General features: G+C 45.9%; 7 protein-coding genes across 7 annotated transcripts; 2 read left to right on the forward strand and 5 right to left on the reverse strand. All coding sequences in view use genetic code 12, as the record gives it.

Annotated features, from left to right (window-relative positions):
* Positions 1–367: 367 nt before the first annotated feature.
* Positions 368–1,744, forward strand: CJI96_0004598 (S8 family peptidase; the record flags this gene model as incomplete). Its single annotated transcript, XM_029036850.2, has 1 exon — positions 368–1,744. One exon carries the CDS (start codon positions 368–370, stop codon positions 1,742–1,744), a length of 1,377 nt encoding a protein of 458 aa, XP_028888947.2.
* Positions 1,745–3,067: 1,323 nt separating this feature from the next.
* Positions 3,068–4,381, forward strand: CJI96_0004599 (S8 family peptidase; the record flags this gene model as incomplete). Its single annotated transcript, XM_029036851.2, has 1 exon — positions 3,068–4,381. One exon carries the CDS (start codon positions 3,068–3,070, stop codon positions 4,379–4,381), a length of 1,314 nt encoding a protein of 437 aa, XP_028888948.2.
* A 2,262-nt stretch (positions 4,382–6,643) lies between these two features.
* ZWF1 (glucose-6-phosphate dehydrogenase) lies at positions 6,644–8,152 on the reverse strand (the record flags this gene model as incomplete). Its single annotated transcript, XM_029036852.2, has 1 exon — positions 6,644–8,152. One exon carries the CDS (start codon positions 8,150–8,152, stop codon positions 6,644–6,646), a length of 1,509 nt encoding a protein of 502 aa, XP_028888949.2.
* An 849-nt stretch (positions 8,153–9,001) lies between these two features.
* Positions 9,002–11,659, reverse strand: KEX2 (kexin KEX2; the record flags this gene model as incomplete). The annotated part of the gene is made up of 1 exon (XM_029036853.2): positions 9,002–11,659. One exon carries the CDS (start codon positions 11,657–11,659, stop codon positions 9,002–9,004), a length of 2,658 nt encoding a protein of 885 aa, XP_028888950.1.
* Positions 11,660–12,392: 733 nt separating this feature from the next.
* Positions 12,393–14,000, reverse strand: NAR1 (iron-sulfur cluster assembly protein NAR1; the record flags this gene model as incomplete). Its single annotated transcript, XM_029036854.2, has 1 exon — positions 12,393–14,000. One exon carries the CDS (start codon positions 13,998–14,000, stop codon positions 12,393–12,395), a length of 1,608 nt encoding a protein of 535 aa, XP_028888951.2.
* Positions 14,001–14,591: 591 nt separating this feature from the next.
* Positions 14,592–15,950, reverse strand: CJI96_0004603 (uncharacterized protein; the record flags this gene model as incomplete). The annotated part of the gene is made up of 1 exon (XM_029036855.2): positions 14,592–15,950. The coding sequence occupies one exon, from the start codon at positions 15,948–15,950 to the stop codon at positions 14,592–14,594; it is 1,359 nt and encodes a 452-aa protein (XP_028888952.2).
* A 143-nt stretch (positions 15,951–16,093) lies between these two features.
* CJI96_0004604 (thioredoxin family protein) lies at positions 16,094–16,471 on the reverse strand (the record flags this gene model as incomplete). Its single annotated transcript, XM_029036856.2, has 1 exon — positions 16,094–16,471. The coding sequence occupies one exon, from the start codon at positions 16,469–16,471 to the stop codon at positions 16,094–16,096; it is 378 nt and encodes a 125-aa protein (XP_028888953.2).
* Positions 16,472–21,514: the final 5,043 nt, after the last annotated feature.

Here is a 21,514-nt window from a genome sequence, read left to right on the forward strand (position 1 = left end):
CGACTGCAACGATGAATAAGTAAAATCAAAAAAAGAGCAAAAAAAGGTACCGATGCGTGAACTATCATGAAGTTTATCTTATTCTGTAAGAAATTCATTTCAACCGTAGATCTCACCAAAAGTGTAATGTGTACTCCAATCCTGCTCTATTCAGTGCCCGCTGATCCTGTCCTGCGCAGTCCCCTCCACCAGTACTCCCCTCTTACCCGTGAGCCGTTACCTGAAACGCACTAACCGTTTTACTCCTATTGCCGTTCTCTTTGACAAAGCCTCATAACATCCGCTTCTTCAGGCATTCGACAAGCCTTATAAAACACGCTTGTCCAGTCAATCGCCACAAAATAAATAAAAACAACTCCCGTTAACTATGCACCTTCGCTTGGCTTTCACGCTTGCCCTGGCTACGGCCATGGTGCTTCCTTCGCTTAATGGCTTCGACTTGGAGGCCGTCTTTGGCGAAAGTGCTCTTCTTTCCCATGACAACCGTGATGTTCAGGAGAACAACAAGGCCTCCTCGTCCAGATCCTCTCCAGCGCCTTTGGTTCAAGTGGCAAACGCCGTGCCCAATAGGTATATTGTGGTGTTCAACGACGACGTGTCTCAAGAGGAGATCGCCTCCCACACAAGCTGGGTGTCGAGCCTTGTTTTGCTGGAGCAGGCTGGAATATCTGATGATGAGAAGAAGAACAGAACACCTTCGCTTTTCACCTTGCCTTCAATTGCTGGGTACCTGGTCTGGTTTACCCTGAAGCTGTTGAACGAGGTTCAGAACAACCCCGTGGTAAAGTACGTGGAGGAAGACGGTCAGATTGACCTCTACGGTGCGAGTGTTCAAGACGGTGCCACCTGGGGTATCTCCAGACTTTCGTCTCGTGAGAATGACGGCCAGAACAACCTCTATATCCACGACCCATCTGGCGGCAACGGTGTCACTGCCTACGTCATCGATACTGGTGTGAAAGTCGCCGACGATGATTTCGAGGATCGTGCCACCTACGGCCTGGCGGTCGCTTTCCCCTATTTGAAGGTCGACCTCCATGGCCATGGCTCGCATGTGGCGGGTACCATTGGGTCCAGAACCTGGGGTGTTGCCAAACTGGTTGAAATCGTCGCTGTGGGCGTTATGGGACCCTTGGGCACAGGTTTGACTTCCGATATAATCAAGGGTCTCGAATTTGCAGTCCAGGACCACCAGGAGAAGGTCAAGAGCAAGAAAAAGGGCTTCAAGGGCTCCACAGTCAACATGTCCATCGGTGGAGGCGCCTCCGACGCCTTGGATGCTGCTGTGAATGCTGCTACTAATGCTGGTTTGCACGTCGTCGTCGCCGCTGGAAATGATAATAAAGACGCCTGTGAGTACTCCCCTGCAAGGGCTAGCGGGCCAATCACTGTGGGCGCAACTGACAGCGGCGACAACAAGGCCGACTTCTCTAACTTTGGTAAGTGTGTGGATATTCATGCTCCCGGTGTGGACATTGAGTCCATTGGTCTTCTCACCAGCCCAACGACCATGTCTGGTACCTCTATGGCTTCGCCACACATCACCGGCTTGGTGTCGTACTTCTTGTCTTTGCAGCCGGGCTTAGGCTCTGAATTCAACGCCAACCTCATTAAGCCTTCCGATTTCAAGAGCAAGCTCATCAAGTACGGTACTCAGAACATCATCAAGGGTCTTCCAAAGGACACGGTCAACGTGCTTGCTTACAATGGTGGTGAGAACACGACCGAAATCTGGCAACAATGAATGATGGCCGCCCTGACATGATCTCCACGTTACTTATGTAAAGGCTGGTCGTTTACATCCATACCCTACCAAATCGAGTTTCTTTTCTGTGCTTATGGTACAAGTGTAGAGTAGTACTACTCCTCTCGAGTTTTTTGAAGTATGTTTAAGTAGTGATGGGGCTGATTGAAAGGCCCAATGGAAGGGACCAATGACACCTATACACTGTTTACTGGATGAATGACACCTGAACACTGTTTACTGGATGATGTGGGAAGAAGATCTTTTTCCATGCCGCTGTGGCCGAGAAGAGCAATGATGATATCCCTTTGGGCAAGGAACCCCTCCCGTGGCTTATGAGATCGCCAGAATTTGCCTCAAGCCACCTCTTGACCAAATATGGAAGGGTCCCCCCTAGCCCCTTAACATATTCAACCTCGGCATAAACATATCTACAAAGGAAGTTCAACCACGGCATTAACACATCTACAAAGCTGGCAGTCAACGGTGAAGATGGATGTCAGGAGAAATTCTATGCAACAATGAAGCAGCGCCCTTCAGACAATGCAATTGCGTAACTTCATTTTGTGGGGAAAGCCCCTTCATCTACCTTGGTGGTAAGCACCTATATTGTCCGAAGGTCAATATTTTTGGCCAAAATCAAATATTTTGAACCTGCTGCTTCTTCAAACTCTAGCCAGCAGTCAACTTGCTTGGACGATACTGCAATCGAACCTGGCTATGGCTAGTTGACCGCTTCAGATTCACATACATCGGTTATAGATGCTTCTTTTGCAGAGAAGAAAGGGTGAAAGAACAATACTCTTGAACAAATACTTCCCGCAGTGCGGGTCTCAAAGCAGCATTCAGATAGAATTCGGCCACTAGGTGCCCTGGGAGAACCCTTCCTCTTGTTCTTGTCCTAACAAAGTCCCACGTTGATAGTCCCACGTTGATGGATTGCCTCGTCTTTGCCAAATAAAAAAAAAAAAAAAAAAGATTTGCAGAAGCATCATCCTTTCTGTTTCACTACACGAAGCTGAGAGAGTCTCTCAGATGAAAATGACTCTTCGCTTGCATTTGTCATGGATAAGCCACAGCCTTTTGCATGTCGCCAGATCAGGCGCCGCTTTGGGGAAGTCCACCAGTTGCTACCAGTGCAGGCAGCCTCTCTAGCATGTGGCTGCAACAAAGCGGGTCGAGCTGCCTCACCGTTTGCGCAACATACGTACGATTGTGAAGAAGCTGTGCAGTCAATCATCGGGTTGCCAAGCCGGATGTCGGTCTGCTGGTTGTTATATATATCGGGGATCCCGTGGCTGAAATGAAGATAATCCACCAAATATGAGAATCTCTACACTCACATTCATCTTCGTTTTGGGCAACGCCTTAGGGGCGTTGATCCCGTTGCACAACGATAATGTTGACATCGAAAAAAGGACCGTTGAGGCGCCGCAGGTGGAACAGAGAGACGCTTTGGCGCCGTTGTTTAAGGTAGCGGCCCCAGTCAAATCAAGGTTCATTGTGGTGTACAAGGATGACATCTCGGACGAAGACAAAGACAACGAGTTTGCGTGGATCAGCAGTTTGTTGGCAAGGCGTGATGGAGCAGACACTTTGAAGTCGTTTGACATCGCTTCTTTCCGTGGCTACGTGGGTAATTTCGATGACAGCACCGTCGAGCGGATCAGAAACAGCGGTACAGTCAAGTATGTGGAAGAAGACGCCGAGGTGGAGGCCAGCAGTATCACCACCGAGAATACCGAGTCTTGGGGACTTGCAAGAATCTCTAGTCGCTCGTTGCCCAAAGACAAAAAGTATATCTACGATACTGACGGCGGCAAGGGTGTCACCACGTATGTGGTAGACTCAGGTGTCAAAACGGACGATCCAGATTTCGAGGGCCGGGCAAAGGTCGGTGCTGTTATCGCTTGGTCCGATGAGCCTGATAGTGCCAAGGCACATGGCACTCATGTTGCTGGCACTGTTGGTAGCAAAACCTGGGGAGTGGCCAAGAAAGTCGACATCATTTCCGTGAGTGTGTTTAATCCTACTGGAAAAGCCTACATTTCCGATATCCTCAAGGGCTTTGAATATTGTATTGCCGACCACAAGCAAAAGGTCAATGCCCAAGTGAAGGGCTACAGAGGAGCTACTTTGAATATGTCGATTGGAGGAGTCAAATCTACAGCGTGGACCGACGGTCTTAATGCCCTTGTTGACAATGGGATCCATGCGGTGGTTGCAGCTGGCAACGAAAACAAGCAAGCCTGTGACTTTTCGCCAGGGTTGTCCAAGGCGATCACCGTTGGTGGTATAGACGACTCTGACAATGCTTACGTAAACATGAACGGCGGCTCCTGTGTTGACATCAATGCTCCAGCAGTCAACGTGCCTTCTGTCGGCACCAGCCAAAGCCCTACCTACATGACTGGCACTTCGATGGCCTCTCCCCACGTTGCTGGGTTAGCTGCGTACTACTTGTCGTTGCAACCCGGTTTAGGCTCTGAGTTCAGCGATTCGCTTGTTGCTCCTGCTGAGCTTAGAAAGAGACTCTTGAACATTGCCACCAAGGACACCATCTCCAATCTCAAGAAGGACACTCCCAACTTGCTTGCGTACAACGGTGCCTCGTTGCCTGGCGCCTTCTGGCTATAATTGTACTTTGACTATGCTTTGTATGAGAATGTGTAATCTGAATATATGCTCGTAAAGTCTACCATGATCTAGAATTCTTTTGCCGTGCACCTGGTTCTGATAGCGTCTCAACGGACCGTTTATAATCTCTTTGTGACTCTCGATTCCATTTAGTGATCCTCTCACCAGCCAAAAGCATGTGTAAGCTGTGACAGGCGGCTTTTTCGCAGCCAAATCTCCAGTCTTGCTACAAAGAGCAAGAAGTTGCGAAGGACTAGTTATCAAAAATAGGAAGTCAAACGAGTAAGCTTTGCGCTGTGCATCGTGGTAATGTTTAACCATCCCTTTGTGTATTTTGCAGTTTCTTCTTGCATCAAGCATTTCTTGGTACATTGTTTTGTGGTCTCTACGTTCTGCAGCAGCGCAGACTTCGCGGAGTTCCCTGTAGTGGATAAATTTTTGCAACTTAATCTGTCCAAGTGACATGACTCTCTTAACACGGCTCTGGTGCTTCAGTGCGCAATAGCGCAAGAAGTTCAACGTGGTCTCTGTTGATTGGCTTTCTTTAACGATGCAACGGAAACATACGTATTGAAATGAGAGGCGATGGGAAGTGTCAATGAAAACACCTTTGAAGAAGATAAGGCAACTTCTTTGTCAATTTTTCTTTTTAGACTTCGCGTTGTAGACGGTGTATCGAATTGGCATGCTTGGAGGTATATGGTATATATTGGACATTTGGTGTTGTGCTCGTGAATATCGGCAGTTCGTAGCGAGAATAGACTTCGAGAGGCTTGCTGCAAATGATTGACTCGCCGACAATTCCAGGTTGAAACTTGGATACACGAACTAGATAGCCTTAAGCCTAGATCAAGGCAAACGGTCGTCTAATTTCTAAGTAAGTCGTTATTGACAGCAAAACTCCTCTACTGAGCTTGATCTATTGGGATAGGTAGCGATTTAGGCAAGGATACACATATGCTGAATACGTAGCGAGTCCAGAGATTGTGAATTTGAATGATTTGATTCTAAGCTAAGAAGATGCTTCAATTTAATCAAATTATTGTCAGAGGAATGAACCGAGTTTTCGATTTTCTATATTTTCTGCGCATATTCTCAATCTTGATAAAACAAACCGATAACTTTAAAAATCGAAGACTCAACGAAAAGTAATCACCCTGAATATTCTTCAATGAATAAAAGTTCAAATTCCAAGAATTTGAAGATCATCGTTCTCCAGCTCTTGCGTTGCCAGTAGTCTAGTACTTCTCGCAAACTGACGATTTTGCATTTGCGAACGTAATTTCCCATATCTTAAGGCCAGATCGGAGCAACTAAAGAAGAGGTTTGATAACCCCATTGACGGGAGAATTAATAAGTCTCTATGTGTTGCATTTCAGAAGTGTTACAGGCCGTGTGTCAATAGATTTTGCAGCCATTTTTTGTCAGTGACCCAAACACTTCTATAGTTTTCATAAGTCAAAAACACAGATCTTCAACTGACTCTTCTCGACCCATGTAGAGGAGCCGTATTTTTTAATATTCTTGCTATCTGATTCATATGATATAACCTAACAAGCGTGTGGGCGGGTAAGTAGTGGACGAGGCCTGCATATATCACCATCTCTTGTACTATAAATGTAGAAGCCATCGCGCTTCTAAATTTTTCCATCCACTACATTATCCATATTTTCTCTTCAATGTGAATTTGAAGTCGTTTGGACCTTTTACTGCGAGCTTTTTGCTCTCAGTCCCTTCTTTGCTTCCAGAACAACGACGAAGAAAGTTTTGAAGATGAGGAAACTAAGTCTCTTCTTTCCCAGTCCGATTCGACTATGACGACAGGGTTGAAAAGCGCTTGCAGTGAGCTTAATGCACCGGGCTCGACCTGGTGTTTCATTGCGGGCTTATACTTGCCAGTATTTAACAGTTCTGATTCATTTACTTTCTTGTCGTTGGGCAGCAGTCGTGATTGACATCTGAAAGCATGCAGTGAAGGGTCCAATCTGATTTTAAACTTTAGGCCAAGTTTGCTTGTGGTTCCGATGATGAAATATCCCATAACATTCGCAGTTTCCACGGTAGCATACGTCTAGAACCCAATCTAGTATGCCGGTGACCGCCGATAGACCTTCCATGGATGTCTGATGGTTCCACTAAAAACTTGACAATTTCAAAGCTCATACCGTAACTATCTCTACTATCACAAACTCTACACTCATCACTACACCTAGCTATCTCATCTTTCGTTCGTTTTGTTACATAATCTGCCGTTCATTGCCATCAAATCTTGCCCTTCACGTTTGGACGGGTCAAGGGCCATTGGTAGGAGCCTGCCTCAGAGAAGACATAGTTATGGTCGGTCAAAAATTGTCTCAAACCATGAGGTCCCTTGGAGCCATATGGGTAGATTTCTGGTCTTGGAGCCAGGTCGGATTCAATGTATTCCAACAAAGGCGTAAACAACTTCCAGGAAACATCCAACTCATCATCTCTGACAAAGTTGGCGTGGTTGCCCAAGTAACAGTCTCTGATCAATGCTTCGTAAGCCTCGGGAATCCAGAAGTCCTTCGAATATCTGTTGGAGTAGGTCAAGTCCAAGTCAGTTAAAGATGTTTGAGTAGAAATGCCTGGGATCTTCGAGTTGATTTTGGTGTACACCGCCTCATTTGGTTGAACTCTGATCACCAACTCATTTCTGTGAATCTCCTGGAAAATGCCCTTGGCAACCTGCTTGAACTGAATTCTGATTTCAACCTTGGACTCATCCAAAGCTTTACCCGCTCTCAAGACGAATGGAACACCATCCCATCTCTCATTGTGAATGTTGACAGCCAAAGCAGCGTAGGTGCAACATCTGGAATCCTTGTTGACAGTCTCGTCATCCAAGTAGGCGGGCTTGGTACCATCTTCTGATTTGCCGTACTGACCAATCAAGATATCCTCAGGGTCAAACTTGTCAAAGGCCTTAAGAACCTTAACCTTCTCGTCTCTCACTGCCTCTGGATCAAAAGACACAGGTCTTTCCATTGTCAAAAGAGTCAATACTTGCAACAAGTGGTTTTGCATGACGTCTCTGATGATGCCAATCAGGTCAAAGTAGCCACCTCTTCCCTCGGTGCCAAAAGCCTCCTTAAAGGAAATCTGCACCGATGAAATGTGTCTGTTGTTCCATACACCCGACCACAACTCATTGCCAAAACGCAATACCAACAAGTTTTTCACCATCTCCTTACCCAAGTAGTGGTCGATTCTGTACAATTCTTCCTCGGTAAAAAGTGGCGCCAAGTCCTTCTGCAATTGTCTGGATGTCTCCAAATCACGACCAAACGGCTTTTCAACGATAAGCCTGACTCTGCCGTTCTCTGGGTAAACGTACTTTTTGATATGAGAGGCCACAGTGGTAAACACAGATGGTGGAAGGGCCAAGTAGAACAAGCGCTCAGACTTTTTCACCTTGTTTTTTGAATCATAATCCTCGATAGCTTTATGGAGTTTCTCAAAACCCTCTGGCTTGTCGTAAGGGCCTGAAATGTATGAGATCAACTGCAAAAAGCCGTCGACTTTGCTTTTGGCCTTTTCATCCTTCAACTTCAAGTTTTCCTTGATTCTTTCTCTCAAATCCTCAGTTGTCAAGTTTGATCTGGCGTATCCAATAATGTTGACAGTGTGAGGCAATTGATTCTCCCTGTAAAGACCAAAAAGCGCTGGGAAGGTTTTCTTTTTGGCAAGGTCGCCGGAAGCGCCGAAAACGACAATAGACACGTGGTCGCCAAACGAATCTGTTGACATGATCAAAAGATTTGACTCAAGTAGATTGAAGATAGGGGTTAAAAAAGCTGGTTAAGAAGCAATTGTTGCTGAAAGCAAAAAAAAAAACCAAAAAAACTCCCGGCCTTGCGGTTATATATGATGAGGTCGCACTAAGAATGGTATGCGAGATATTAAGGGAGAACTGCACACTGGCCCAACATCCAGTTACTCGCAAAGCTCACGCAAACTTACTCATAGCTCGCCGATGATCGCACTGTCATTAGGATTGCTCAAGTTATGCTTGCAATTCAATCTATTACGGGAACTTCTGGGGATTGAGCGATCGAATGCTCCGATTACGTGGCGTGCATAAATAATCCGTTGCTTCCTGAATTCAACCTCTCTTCAAATTCTCTGCGGTCTAGCCCTCCGGTCCTTCGGTGCAATGTCTTGCGGATTTTAAATGTTCACGTGCCGTGATTACAAATTGGCAGCTTGCATGGTACCGAAATCTCGTTACTGCCTTGTGCACAACGGTCATGATCCTTGATTATGTGGATGCAAATTAACCCCCTAATGTCTTATAGTAGGTTTTGCTCATGCTTAATCGGCATATCAAAGTCGTTGTTTGATTACCCGAGAACCGACATCAACGTCCGATTTGAACCTTATAGGTCACCAGCCGAGGTTGATTTCGAAAATAGGATCCTCATGGTGGAGAAGATGGGACCTAGCTAACTCCGTTGGTCCTTCAGCCTCTCATCCGTTGCACGTTGTCTCCTTTCGGCTAAAGGGACGAAGGAGCCGCTCCTCGGCCCTTTGTCCTATAACGGCAATGATGAGGACGAGCCTCCTGCAGAGATGCCTGCCATGCTGCCTTATCAAGCTTTACCTTCCTTCTTCACCGTCAACAAGTCCCTCTTGACTGCCGCGTTCGCTGCCTTCGTGGTAGCTTTCTGGAGTTTCAGCACTCAGCGACTCTTCATTGGCCTTTGGTTTGGACGTGTCTCGAGAATCTCTGTCATCTTCATGAGCGTCTCCTTCGTCGCCAATCTGAAACATCTCGTCTTCATAATCAGGCAAGGTTTCTGCATTGAAATCATCAAATAATGTCTCTTGCTCACGCTCGCGTTGAGTCCCCAAATCGAGCGAGTCTCTCTCGTCCTCTTCGCTGTCGCTGTAATCCTCTCCTGGAATGATGTCGAATTCATAATCATCTCTCCTACGACGACGCGTGCTACCAGGAGATTTGTGGCACTTCATCGTGATGATGGCGATTATGAATCCAATCACTGCCAACGCCATGAAGTATTGGCCAGCATGGTCTGCAGCGTAGTGCTTATTGTTGTCCTGCTTTCCATCTTCTGGCTTGTCGTCTTCCTTATCAGAGTCCTCGTCGCTGCTGTCATCGGAGCTGTCGGGCTTCTCGGGCTTTTCTGTCTTTTCAGCTTCTTTTTCGTTCGTCTTTGTCGTTTCGGTAGAAGAAGTGGTTGCCTCTTGAGAAGTAGCAGTGGCTTCAACACGTGTAGTACTACTGGAGGTCGTCAGGCTTGTGGTGGAGGTAACTGTTTCGGTTGAAGACGTCGACTTAGACTTATTCTTCTGCAACTCGCGGCGCTCAGCCGCGTAGTCACGAGTGATATCGTACTTGACAGCCTTATCGGCATCGATGGACTCTCCGAAAAGACGAATCAGCCAGTCTTTTAACCTGATATCATTCTCTCCACGAGAGCTAGAAACTTCTAGCTTCCACTCCCCAACTCCGTCTTCGCCAAAATGCGCAACAGACAGGAATGTCCAATTTTGAAGACCTTTGCTTGACATATCTAGGGCCCTTCTCTGAGCAAGTTTGCTCACAACACCATGAGGTGAAATCAAATTCACTTGAATCTGACCTCTAACAGTGGAATCAATGCTTACAGTGACAGTGACATGCTCAACTTTCTCGAGGTTCACGAGCTCAAGGTCTTCCTTTGTGACATTCAAAGAGCTAGAGATCACTTCACTGGATTCGAGGGGGCCAGACTTAACGCTTTTGTCCACTTGGACTTTATCACTGTAATACCATGCCTGAGGCTTGACATTCTTCCACTTCTTCGCCTCCTCCACGAGTTTCTCGGCATCAATTTTACCGTAACCATACTTGTGAGAGTACTTGAGTCCAAGAGCAGTTTCTTGGTATTCTCCATCATGTTCGTTAACTGTCACTGCGGCTCTGGCAGATACATGCTGGACATCTCTCCAAGTAAGATTGGGGTTCGCCTCCAATACCAAGGCATAGATACCCGCAGCCAAAGGAGCCGCTGCAGAGGTACCACCATGGGTATTTGAGCATTTCTTTTTGATGTCAGTAGTATGAATGTGTTCACCTGAGCCAGCACTATAAGTAACAACCATGACGGCAGAGCATGCTTCGGCATAAAAGGGCCATTGATTTTTGTGGTCGATAGCCCCCACGGTGATGGAATAGATCGAGTTAGTGTAGCCATCGAAGTTGCATTGGTCATCATACTGACGACCGTTTCCGCTAGCAAAAACGTAAACAGCACCTTTGCCCTGGCGGCCATCCTGAATGCCCTTGATCATTGCCTTACGAACAAGCATATCTGGTGCAGCCACGGTCTTACCGTTATCTCTGGGGCCCCAAGAACAGGAATATATATCATTGTGTTCCAACCCATAAATCATGGCAGCAGCCTCTTCTTCCGAAGATATGGCACCGGAAAGAATACGGATACCAGCCACTTTGCCCTCGTATGCCACACCAATGCCACACACGTCATTCTTGACCGCAGCAATCTCACCGGCGCATCTAGTGCCGTGGTAGTCATCAAAAAGTCTGGGGGTAGGCAAATTTGTATTGTCATTGAAATCCCACGACCCTTCAGCGTTGAAGTTGGCCTTTAGGTCTTCCAGATCGTGGTCTAAGCCATCGTCAATAACAGCGACCGTGACGTTGTGGCCCGTAATCCCTTTCAACCACAAGTTCTTCACGTTGACGTCATTTCCAGGATAACGAGTGTTGACCAAGTGCCACTGGCGCACAAATAGCGGATCGTTGATGTCAAGCTTGTCGCTGACTTCCTTCAAGCCCTCTTGCAGAGAGTCAACAATGTCAACCCCACGAGGGTCCATCTGGTCCGAGTCAAACTCGATGGGCACGGGCATTCTGCGCTCGAGCCGTTTGGGGTGCAACATGTGCACCAGCTTCAAGCCCGGATGCAGCGTCAAGGAGTCGTACGCCCCTTCGAGGCCAGGGGCTCTCTTGATGAGGTTGTGAGGATCCAGGTTGAAGTTGCCCAACATGGCAAGATGGTCGTGGTTCTGTTCCACGCTAAACACGAAATGGTCGTCTAATCCACGCACAGGGTGTTCAAAGCGATAGTCTTGGTGCTTGGTGATGAAATCGTGCAAGGGTTTGCCCAGGCGAGAGTGGTCGATCTCGACAACAAAATACTGTCTTTGGGCGTAGTCTTTGGCGGGCACGGCGAACGCTGCTGCAAGCGCCACGAGGCACTGGAGCAAAACGAGCGGCAGGAGCTTCATCGTGCTACTATTTTATTCTAGAAGTGTAGGTGGTTTTCGAGGATGAGTGGTTGACACTGTGTTAGAAGTGGGTTCTGTATGGGCGCGAAAAAAGGTTAAACAATGTGGAGGTCCTTGAATGGGGAATATGTAGAGAGGTGAAAAACCTTCAGCGGGAGGACAATGGTCAAAAATAGCAGAAGAGGACGTCAAATTAGGGATTACATAGGGGTGCTATCTTGAAAAACGAAGGGTTTTCTCTTTCTTTCTTTCTTTTTAGGTTCCCATTTTATTGTGCCTTTCTAGAAGGGCCCTCGAGGGTGTATTTGGTCCAGTGGATTTTGGCTGCGAAACTCGTGGACCACACGAAAAGAGCCGAGGTTCGTGGAAGAGCCTAGAGGTTGGAAAGCTGAAGCAGTCGATGGTTTGTTTTGAAATGTTGGAGGTTGGTAACTCGTTTACATTTGGTAATGAAGGTGACAATATTATGGGTCTTGCGGAGCATCACCATTTACTCAAGGGTGCCCAGAATAGCTTGAAGAAACTGGCCCGTGCTAGAGGTAGAAAAATTCCCTAAAACAAATGTAAGCAATGAAGCTAACATTAATACCATAAGCAAAGGGGGGTCCTCGGAGATCGCCGAGCCATGGTGGACTTACAAGCAGTCAGGTCTCACTGACTCCGATCGTTCTGCAGACTTGAAGACTACTGATACCATTCTGTCCCGTGATTCCATTCCCTATTTACAAACCCGTTACCATTTGGCACCCAAAAGCACAGCATTTGGATCGGTAGGCTTCTCGACCTCGTTGAAATGAGTGGCAAAGAGCCGCTCTGTTGGTATTTGACTCTCTTCGCAGAAGCTTTCTGCCCACTGCTCCATTTTTTTCGCCATCTCTGCATTGTCCATGCTCGAGATGTCCACTGTACCAATATCTCTATAAATATCCTTGACCTGTGAAAGCCATTCCTTCTCTGCAATGTCCTGTGGTCGCGTGATCTGGCCACCCCCGTTGATGCACCCGTCCGGGCACGCCATGACTTCAACATAATCACATTTGGAGGCGTCAGCAGTGTCTGAAGCTGCCTCTGAAGCTGGAGACCCATTCTTTGCGCCCATTCTTGCTCTTCTTCTGGCTGCAAGAGGATTGACCTTTCCCTGTTTGGAAGCTCCTCCAGGAGCTGGCTTGAGTTTCCTTACCAAGTTTTGAATGTTTTTGAAACCGTTTACCACAGCTGCAGAAGCGATTTTCTGCCCGCTGGGCTTATGCATGAGTCTTAACTCGTACAAGTCAGAGTTTTTGCCCTCTATGGTCACCACCTCGAAGTCAGCTTCCAGGTATGTTTCTGGCCGAGTGCAAACCATGTGGTTCCTGGTGAGCATTAAATAGTTGTAGGCGTAGCCTCCAGACAGCGAGCCAGAGTCGTTTGCCCATGAAAGTTCTTTGTGTGGCCAGAGAGAAGGAGCCATTAGATTATAAATATTAGCGTTCTGTGACGCAATCTTGGCGGCATTCGTAGGCATGAGCTCATACTTCAGGTTTTCCAAGAGGTTGACGAGCTCCTTCGCTGTAAGAACACAATCAACGTCAGGCGCCGCTGTTTCCACCGGTGTGTTCTCTGGTCTAGCACTCTCTAGTTTTTTATCGAAGCACGGCATTATCGAAAGATGATATATGTCGCTTCTTGAGATGCCTAACTCCTTCGCCACTAGTGTCTTGAGAAGACAGCCCGTAATCTGCTGGGGAGACTTTGTTGTAGAGAGCATAGGCAACACATAGGGATGGGTCTTTTCGGCATAAAGCACCCACCCGGGGCAGATCGACAGTAAAACAGGAGCTTTGGAGCTGCCATCCGCCAGTCTCCTTGACATAACGCCTTGTGCCTCCTGAAGTAACGAAAGCTTTCTGCCCAAGGCCGTGCCCACTATGTACTGAAAGCCCATCTGGTTTGCGAGTAAATTCACCAAGAGTCGATCCATTTCCCCCACTGGAAGCTTGTAGGCATGAGCCAACGAAGCACGCAGCTGGTGGCTGATACTAGCAACAAACACCTTCTTGTTATCGTTTTCTTGTATGGCTTTTAGTAGCTGTTCGTGAGAGTGTTGCGCCACAAGAACTTCCTCGGCAGACGTGATGCATCCAGAACAGGCTAAGCAGTCTGCCAACGAGATCTGTGCTGGAGAAAGAGCAGCGACTTTTCCGTCGATCTTGGAGATCTCTAGTGGGTTCCCGTTCTCATCTATCTGGATTTCGACCTCTCCCGCTTCCTGATCGTTCTTTGCCAGCTCCACTGGTTTGACGCATGCGACTCCTGGCGATATGAAATCATTTAGATCGTCAGCAGAGAGTATGGCACTCATTTGGAGAGAAGAGGATAGTGAGTTGTTGAAGATGACTAAGATGAGGTGAATGTATATTGGTGATAGAGTGAGTATGGGGTCGCGAAAGCCAATAGAAGGGTGTCTGTTGTCAGCGAGCGCTAGTGCTACTATTGAATTGGACTTATTGGTACATAAGCTAGTTAAATGAGTTAATGTACTTCTTGCGTTGTTGGGTTTTCGTCCAAATCAGGATCGGATAGTATGTAGTGTTGCCTGTGTATCTGACTGTGGGGCTTGAGGCACTCAGTGTGGTAACTAAGAGAAGTAGATTTCAAGCAACTGTACCCGTTCTATATGTGGAAGCTGGCAGTCTTAAATATAAGCCCTGCCTGATAGTATCTGAAGAAGGCTCTAGCACGGCTTACCAGCATATTTTTTTTTTTAGGCTCGAAATTGACCATTGAACCGGCAATACAGAGAAGTTTCTCTCGTAGAATCTATTGTTAAGTGCCAGGGAGGTGTCAAGTAAACAGATCATCGGCTGTGGACATGATACCGATTGTGAAGTCCTCAAGCACTTCAAAGTTTCTCAAAAAGTAGGGACAGCTATATCATGAGTCCCTTGTCAGTCTATGCGGTTGCCTCACGGGTGTCTTCGTCACTCAAGTCGTCAAGCTCGAAATTGTCCACATCGTCAGATGTGATATTGGCATACCCATCAAGCTTACTAAGCTCTCCGTTCTCGTCATATCCCACTAAATGCAAGTACAATGTGAGGAGCATCTGCATCCACAAGTAGATCAAAAATCCAGCACCACTCACCACTAAAATATATGACGAATGGTCAGCACCCAAGTCGTGAACGAGGTTGAGCTGCTCCTCGTTCGCAGACATGAACAAAATCCCCGAGAGAACCAAGCTGAAGGGTGGGATGTGCTGAAAGGTGAGAATCTTGCCGTTTTCAGTAGCGCCATTGTCATTGAGCAAGAAGCAAATTTCAACAATTCTTGAGAGTCCACCAGACATAAGTACGAGGCCGAATAGACCATGAACTTTTGTGGAGATCACCAAGTGCTGTGAATGATCTGACATCGCCCAGCCCGTATATATCAAGAGCAACGCGGGAACAACGCTTCTGGTGTTATTCTTCCTCGAAAGCCACATTCCTAGAAGTCCACCACACCACCATATGATACCCATGGAGGTATGCTGGTAATCACCATGGTTCCACTCTTCTCTTCCCCATCTGTGTTCAGTGAAAGTGTTGACAATTCCCCAGAGACACATGATGGTCGAGTCCCAGAACTCTTGACTCTTCACGTTGGGATCACCATTGAGTCTGCGGTGGTTTCTGATCCATGGGATTGTGAGGACCCACGCCAAAACGAACCCGTACAAGATAAAGGAAGAACCCATGATTCCATGAGCAATGCACTGGCCCGTGGCCTTGCCGTAACAAAAGCCAAAAAGGGCCACCGGCGCCATGCAAACGCGAACCCAGCCGGTCAAGACAGAAGTGAAGGCCACTGTCTTGTATGCTCGTATGGCCATTCTGGACGATGTTGAGAAGGACTGAGCCTTCTGAGGCCAGAACTTGTTCATGACGATATTGGAGCCGTTGATTAATGTACCGAGAAAAACCGTTGCAGCAAGCTCCCATGTCAAGAACCAGCTGGTTCCCTTGGAGGTTCTATTCTCATGATTGTCCACGTTATCAGGAAAGTCCAAGAACAACGACTCAAGCGCAGAGTAGGCCAAAGAAACAATATGGAATACCGAAGCCAAGTGGAAAACCTCGGCAAACGCCAATACCGAGGAAACTGACGGTAAGATCAAAAGCAAGAATAAGGTAGTGATCCAGTGGAACGTCTTGGAGCCCGCATTGACCGGATGGAACTCGACCTTCTCGTCCATATCCATGTCCATATCGTCAGCAAGCACTAGCGCTGCCACCACCGCCAACGGGATCAATTTTTTGGCAATTGACATTTGCGGGTGTGTTTTTCTATGAGTGGTGGATTTGAAGAAATCCGAGACTCCGAGTTTTTTAGGTGAGTGCAGTATGGGCGCCAGGACTAGAAGAAGTCTACAGAGGTGAGAGTATACAAAAAAAAAACATAATATTTATGATTCTATTCAGTGGATTTATTAGCAATTAGCTCGGACTTGCCCAAGACATTGAGCATCAAGTGGATCCAGTCCTTGAGGTGCTCGGGTTGCTTGGCCAAGATCTTGCCAAAGGCTATGCCATAGTAATAGATTATGAATGTGGGATACGCTTGGATGAAGGGATCCTGCTTTCTGAAGATATCAATGTATCCATCCTTTCTTGGACGTTCAGTCTTGTAAAAATCGATTTTAAACTCGTTGGAGTACTCCTCAAACGAAGGTGCCACTCTAAGGCAGGGACCGCAGTTTTCGCCAGAAAAGTACACTAACACTGGGTTTTGCTGCAGTGTCTTGATAATCTCTTCGAATTCTTCGGGCGTGTCGAAGTGCTTGATGGCCATTTTCCGCTTGCTGGTACTATTTGTGCTGCTTGGCTGTTCTGGACATGGCGACTTTGCAAGGCGCTTTATACCTCCACATATTTGATCGTCTCGAGCATCACCTTGACAGATTATGCGACCTTCCTCTTCGCCAATGTGATAAGGGTGCGGCGCAAAAAGTGGACCCAGGGAATCACAAAAGGTTGGCTGGGAAAAACCTTTCATTTTTGTTCAGCAGTAGTGATATTCTTGTCAACAATCACAAGCACTCGAAGGTCGAGCCAGCGTCTTCCTTGTGGTAGAAGTCGCCTTGCTACAGCTACTCTTTCTACTGGGATAGTGTAAGTTTGGAGGAACCACACCCATAAGACTTTGACACTGTGAGCCACAACTTATCAAGTGGCTGTCAAGCGGGAACACTTTAGCACACACACGTCTGGATTCCCAATTGTATTGTTGAGAGGAATGCATGGTGCTGACAAAAACTGTTCACATCTGAGCTCTTGATGTGTAGGGGACTGGGACAGTTGACGAACAGAGGCAAGTAGCTACCGTGGAGTAATAAGTCAAGGAATAGTGTAAGAGGCAGTACTAGAACCGAGGCTTCAAAGGTGAGAGGTTGAATGCTGCAATTCGTCAGATACTTTTCAACAAAATTGATGCTTTTGCAGCTTCCAAAAAGTACGGGGGATAAGAGCTACACAAATGAGCCCAAACCAATGGGTATTGGTTCCCACGCTAGTCAACTTGATTAGCTTGACTACGATCGGGTTTGTGAGTCCAGAGGAGAGTTTCGCAGCCACCAGAGTACGCGGCACGTACGCTTAAGTAGCCTTGCATAATCAGTATTGGGTTGTGCATTCTAAATGCGCTTCAAAACACCCAGTCTCTAGTGAACAATTGGGTACAGCGTGCGTTGTTTTGCGTGGCTCGGGGACCATTGATGAAAGCACACCACATTCCGGTAATTGGCCAGTCGAAAAGCAGAACTCGGTTATAGTTGACATTTTTTTCGAAAACCTGTCAAGTAGCATTGGATTATCATTCCAACCAAAATGGTCCGACTTCATTCTTTGTTGCGTCAATTTTCTGATAAATTTGGGTTTGGTGATTGATAGTGCTTTTGACACGAAATAATTTTGAGTGATTGTTTTTACGTGATTTCGAAGATATGTTCTTTCTTCAAAAGCTTTGAGATGATCAACGCGTATTGTTTCCTCATTCCGACTCTTCAACATAACCAAAAGGCTGTCCAGAACTTTTACCGTAGAGTCATCCTAGAACTAGATGAAACCCTCAGGTCAAAGAACGGTTGATCAAACCTCATTATTTCTACTAAGGGTTACAGTTTTAAAACGTCTCGATTTATTTCAGTTGTATAAACGAGTAGCAATATACCTTTGACAAGCGCCATCAACACACTTTTTAGCCATCATCAACACATTGCTTAATAATAGGCTCATCTGGAGTGTCCCTCTTTATTAGACAAGCAAGACCAGCATCACAATCAGCGTGCAGCCCACAAGCACCTCCGACACCAACAGAGTATGCTGGAGAAAAGAGTAATGCCAATGCAAAGACTTTCGTAGTAAAAAGCATACTTGTAGAGCTAATGTTCTCTTGAGGGACTCTTTTATACCCATAAAATTGATCCTACTGTTATCTAGGAGGTCCTGAAGCGCAATTTGTGACTTCGTGCCGTTCCTTTCGAAATCATGTCATGAAAGGTACATGTGTTTGCAAGTGATACCAATGGAATTTCTGCCACTCCTTCTTTTGCAAGCTACTACAGCTTGGTTCGACTGGAGTCAATGTAAAGAAAAAAGAAGGTACACTTCTATTGTAATGAGTATCTTGAACATGATAGAATTTCGAATGATGCCCGCTCATAGGTGATTATATTATTTGAGCTTGAGGATAAGAACTGATGCAGAAAAAACTCCAGCTTGTAAAGGGCAACGATAAGCGAAAATTGAGGTTTTGAAAGTACTCTCCTTTTTTTCAGATGAAGCAACATTGTCCGCATATGTGAAAGAGCAGTCCTGATGCTTTTTTATTCTTCGTTATTATCACGAAACGGTCGGTTAGTTTAAAAGCTAACGCCAAAGAAGGAACAAAAGTTCCTTCCTGACACATGTCAAGTCAGCCTAGTAACAATTGTAAAATTCAGTTGGTCTTTCGTCTCAATACATGCATGGGATGTCGGCGGCTCCTATGTGTCAAAATTGAGAGCCAAGGATTCTGTAACTTCTAGGCCGCACGTCCAAGCGGCTCGTTCGAATTCTACAAGGTTATTCAATCGCGGCGGCCTTCATTACCCGCCTCGAGACTAAGATTAACGAAGAACCTCTATATGGTAAGCCAATTGTAGCCGACCCTAAATTTGTTTTGACGTGCGGCTCAGCCGCAAAATCTGCGCAGTCAGTAGCAGATAAAGTACCCTGTCAACTTCATTCGACATATTAGCTTCTTTTTTTTGAAGCACTTAGTTGTTCCACTTGCACATCGACTTAATAAAAAAGCCTCCTGAGTTCAAATTTCGTCTCGGGCCCAGACGAAAAGGATTCAGATCAGATCACAGATCATATGACTGATGTTCTATCTGAAAAAGTAGGTTAGGAAAATGTCGCTTGATTGCAAGTTTTGATTGCAAAACCGAACCGGAAGAATCGCCAGTGAGAACCCAAATCGAGGTAATGATTATAGTCAAGCCTGGGTTGAAGGTTGGTTTTCGGAGCACAGAGCTAGCAAACTGTCTGATCCACTCTGGTCTCCCTTCGCCTCAAATCCTACGTTGTGTGAAAACTCTTACTAGTAACAACTACACATGCTCTTTTTCCTTTCTCAGAATATCACTATATATTCAACATCCCGTTCACCGACAATGGAAACTGCATCACCTTTACTCCCCGCTCAAGTTCTGCCTACTCTATGAATCATCTGGATTAGAAAGAAAGGTCAATCTGTTTGCCTATTTAATTATTAACAGTGGACATCTTCGTTGGTAAAGCTTGTAAGCTCAAAAAGGGCTATGTAAAATACTGGCAACTTGCTTTGTTTCATCGTACAAATATTTGGCGCTCGACTCCTGTCTTGACATCCCCAAATATATCCAAGAACTCTCCATAGACGAAATGCATGCTTCTCTCAAAGCTTAAGCACTGTCCGGTTTGTATAAGTAATGTAAATTTTGCTCATTATCGGAGAGTGTCATAGATACGTGATCATAACCAAGATTTATACCGGTGTGGAATGAGTCATCATGATCAGAATCGACTCATACAACTTCGTAGACGCGAGCCGACATCATTTATTACCAGCTGTATACATCAGTATAAAAAGCCCTTACGCAATATCCTTCAATGTACCGTTTAACTACCATCAACACATTGCTTGATAATAGGCTCTTCTGGAGTGCTCCTCTTCATTAGACAAGCAAGACCAGCATCGCAATCAGCGTGCAGCCCACAAGCACCTCCGACACCGACAGAGAATGCTGGAGAAACGAGTAATATTGAAGCAAAAATTTTCTTAGTGAAAAGCATAAAGTTGATATCTGATTTTGAGGAAGCAGGCACACTTTTTATACTCATCTCTAATCATAGAGGTTTCTTGAGGGGTTTTAGAAGCGCAATTTTAAGTTCCCATAGCCATGGTATCATTCACGCTTCTTACCGTTACAACTACCTTACATGGGACAAATCAAGCTTTCTTGCGCCTAGACGTATTACACTAAGTCGAGCTCAAAGAATGCCTTGTCCACAGACGTCCAGAGCTGTTAAAGGTCGGATAATACCTGGCTCGCCATAGAAAACCACTTTAACTCGTGACTTCAGAATTGGTGCAGAAAAGAAATTCAGCTTGCAAAAGCTCATGATAAGCGACCTTGAAATCATGTCAGATGTACCAAAAATTGAAAAAAAAAAAAAAAATATCATGAGGATCAACCGAATAAAAGATTTACTCACGATGTCTTGCTTCACGTTTGATACTGGAGAGATGAATATTTGACTGACGTTCGAGAATCTTCAGTGACAAAACAAACGTTTATAAAGACCACTTCACATTTTTCGGCGTCGTATAAGATCAGTAGCATTCGTTGTGGAAAGCATTTGGTCCACGAACGGAATTCTTCTCAAAATGGTGAAGAATAATCACGGAGACAATTTTTCCAGACAAGTGACTCCGCTACTCTTTCAACATGAGCCTTGTGCCCTTGTGGCTTCAGCTGTACAAGCCCACGACCACGCGTCTACACTATGGCATCCTGTAGAGGCATAGTATCCGGGAGATAAACTCCCTGTTGTGCATTAGGTTGAGAGCCGCATGGAGGTGATTTGGCGCCACAGGTTATCGCGAGTGGCACGAGAGTGTTGCTGCAGCGATTCTACTTATCGCAAGACACAAAGCCTTGGCGTAATTGCCGCATCCGGAAATGCTAACGAATGTGATAGAGATATTGACATTGACATTGACAGAGTGCCAAGAAATATGTAAAGTTGACACAAACTTGCGGTGCCATTGGGATTAAGCCTTGCTGTCTGAGAATAATGGCTTTCCACCGTCTCTTCAAGTGATTTCAAGACTTTCAAATGCTGAAAATGAATAAGAACTCGAATAATACGACCGAAGGTCAATGCAGTTTATATTTATCCGTTCGATTTTTTTCAGCCGTATGGTTCGGAGAAATTCATCCAACTGTCTTATGAACGGAACTGTAATTCCCGGTGCCGTATGCCCTCTGGCAAGCGAGTTGCATTGTTACAAAGCCGGAAGAACCACTAAATCATGTCGCCTATTGACAATTCAATTCAGCCGCATTTCCCTTTACGAATGACTGCGAACGAAGGATAGGATAATATCTTCAGTGGGATTTGAAGAACACTTTCAGTTTCGATGATCATTCTAGGTGATTCATCAGACGAACTGAAGACTCTGAAGTGAGACAGTACCGCTCACGAAGTGCCTTTCAACTGCCTTAGCTTTTTGGTGATTTCTTCGTACTGGTTGCGAGGAAGACTCGGTGTGGCGTAAATTTATGCTTATCAGCCTATTTTGTGGTTA

The sequence above is a fragment of the Candidozyma auris genome, chromosome 5 (genome assembly GCF_003013715.1).
Source record: "Candidozyma auris chromosome 5, complete sequence".
NCBI classification, from domain to species: domain Eukaryota; kingdom Fungi; phylum Ascomycota; class Pichiomycetes; order Serinales; family Metschnikowiaceae; genus Candidozyma; species Candidozyma auris.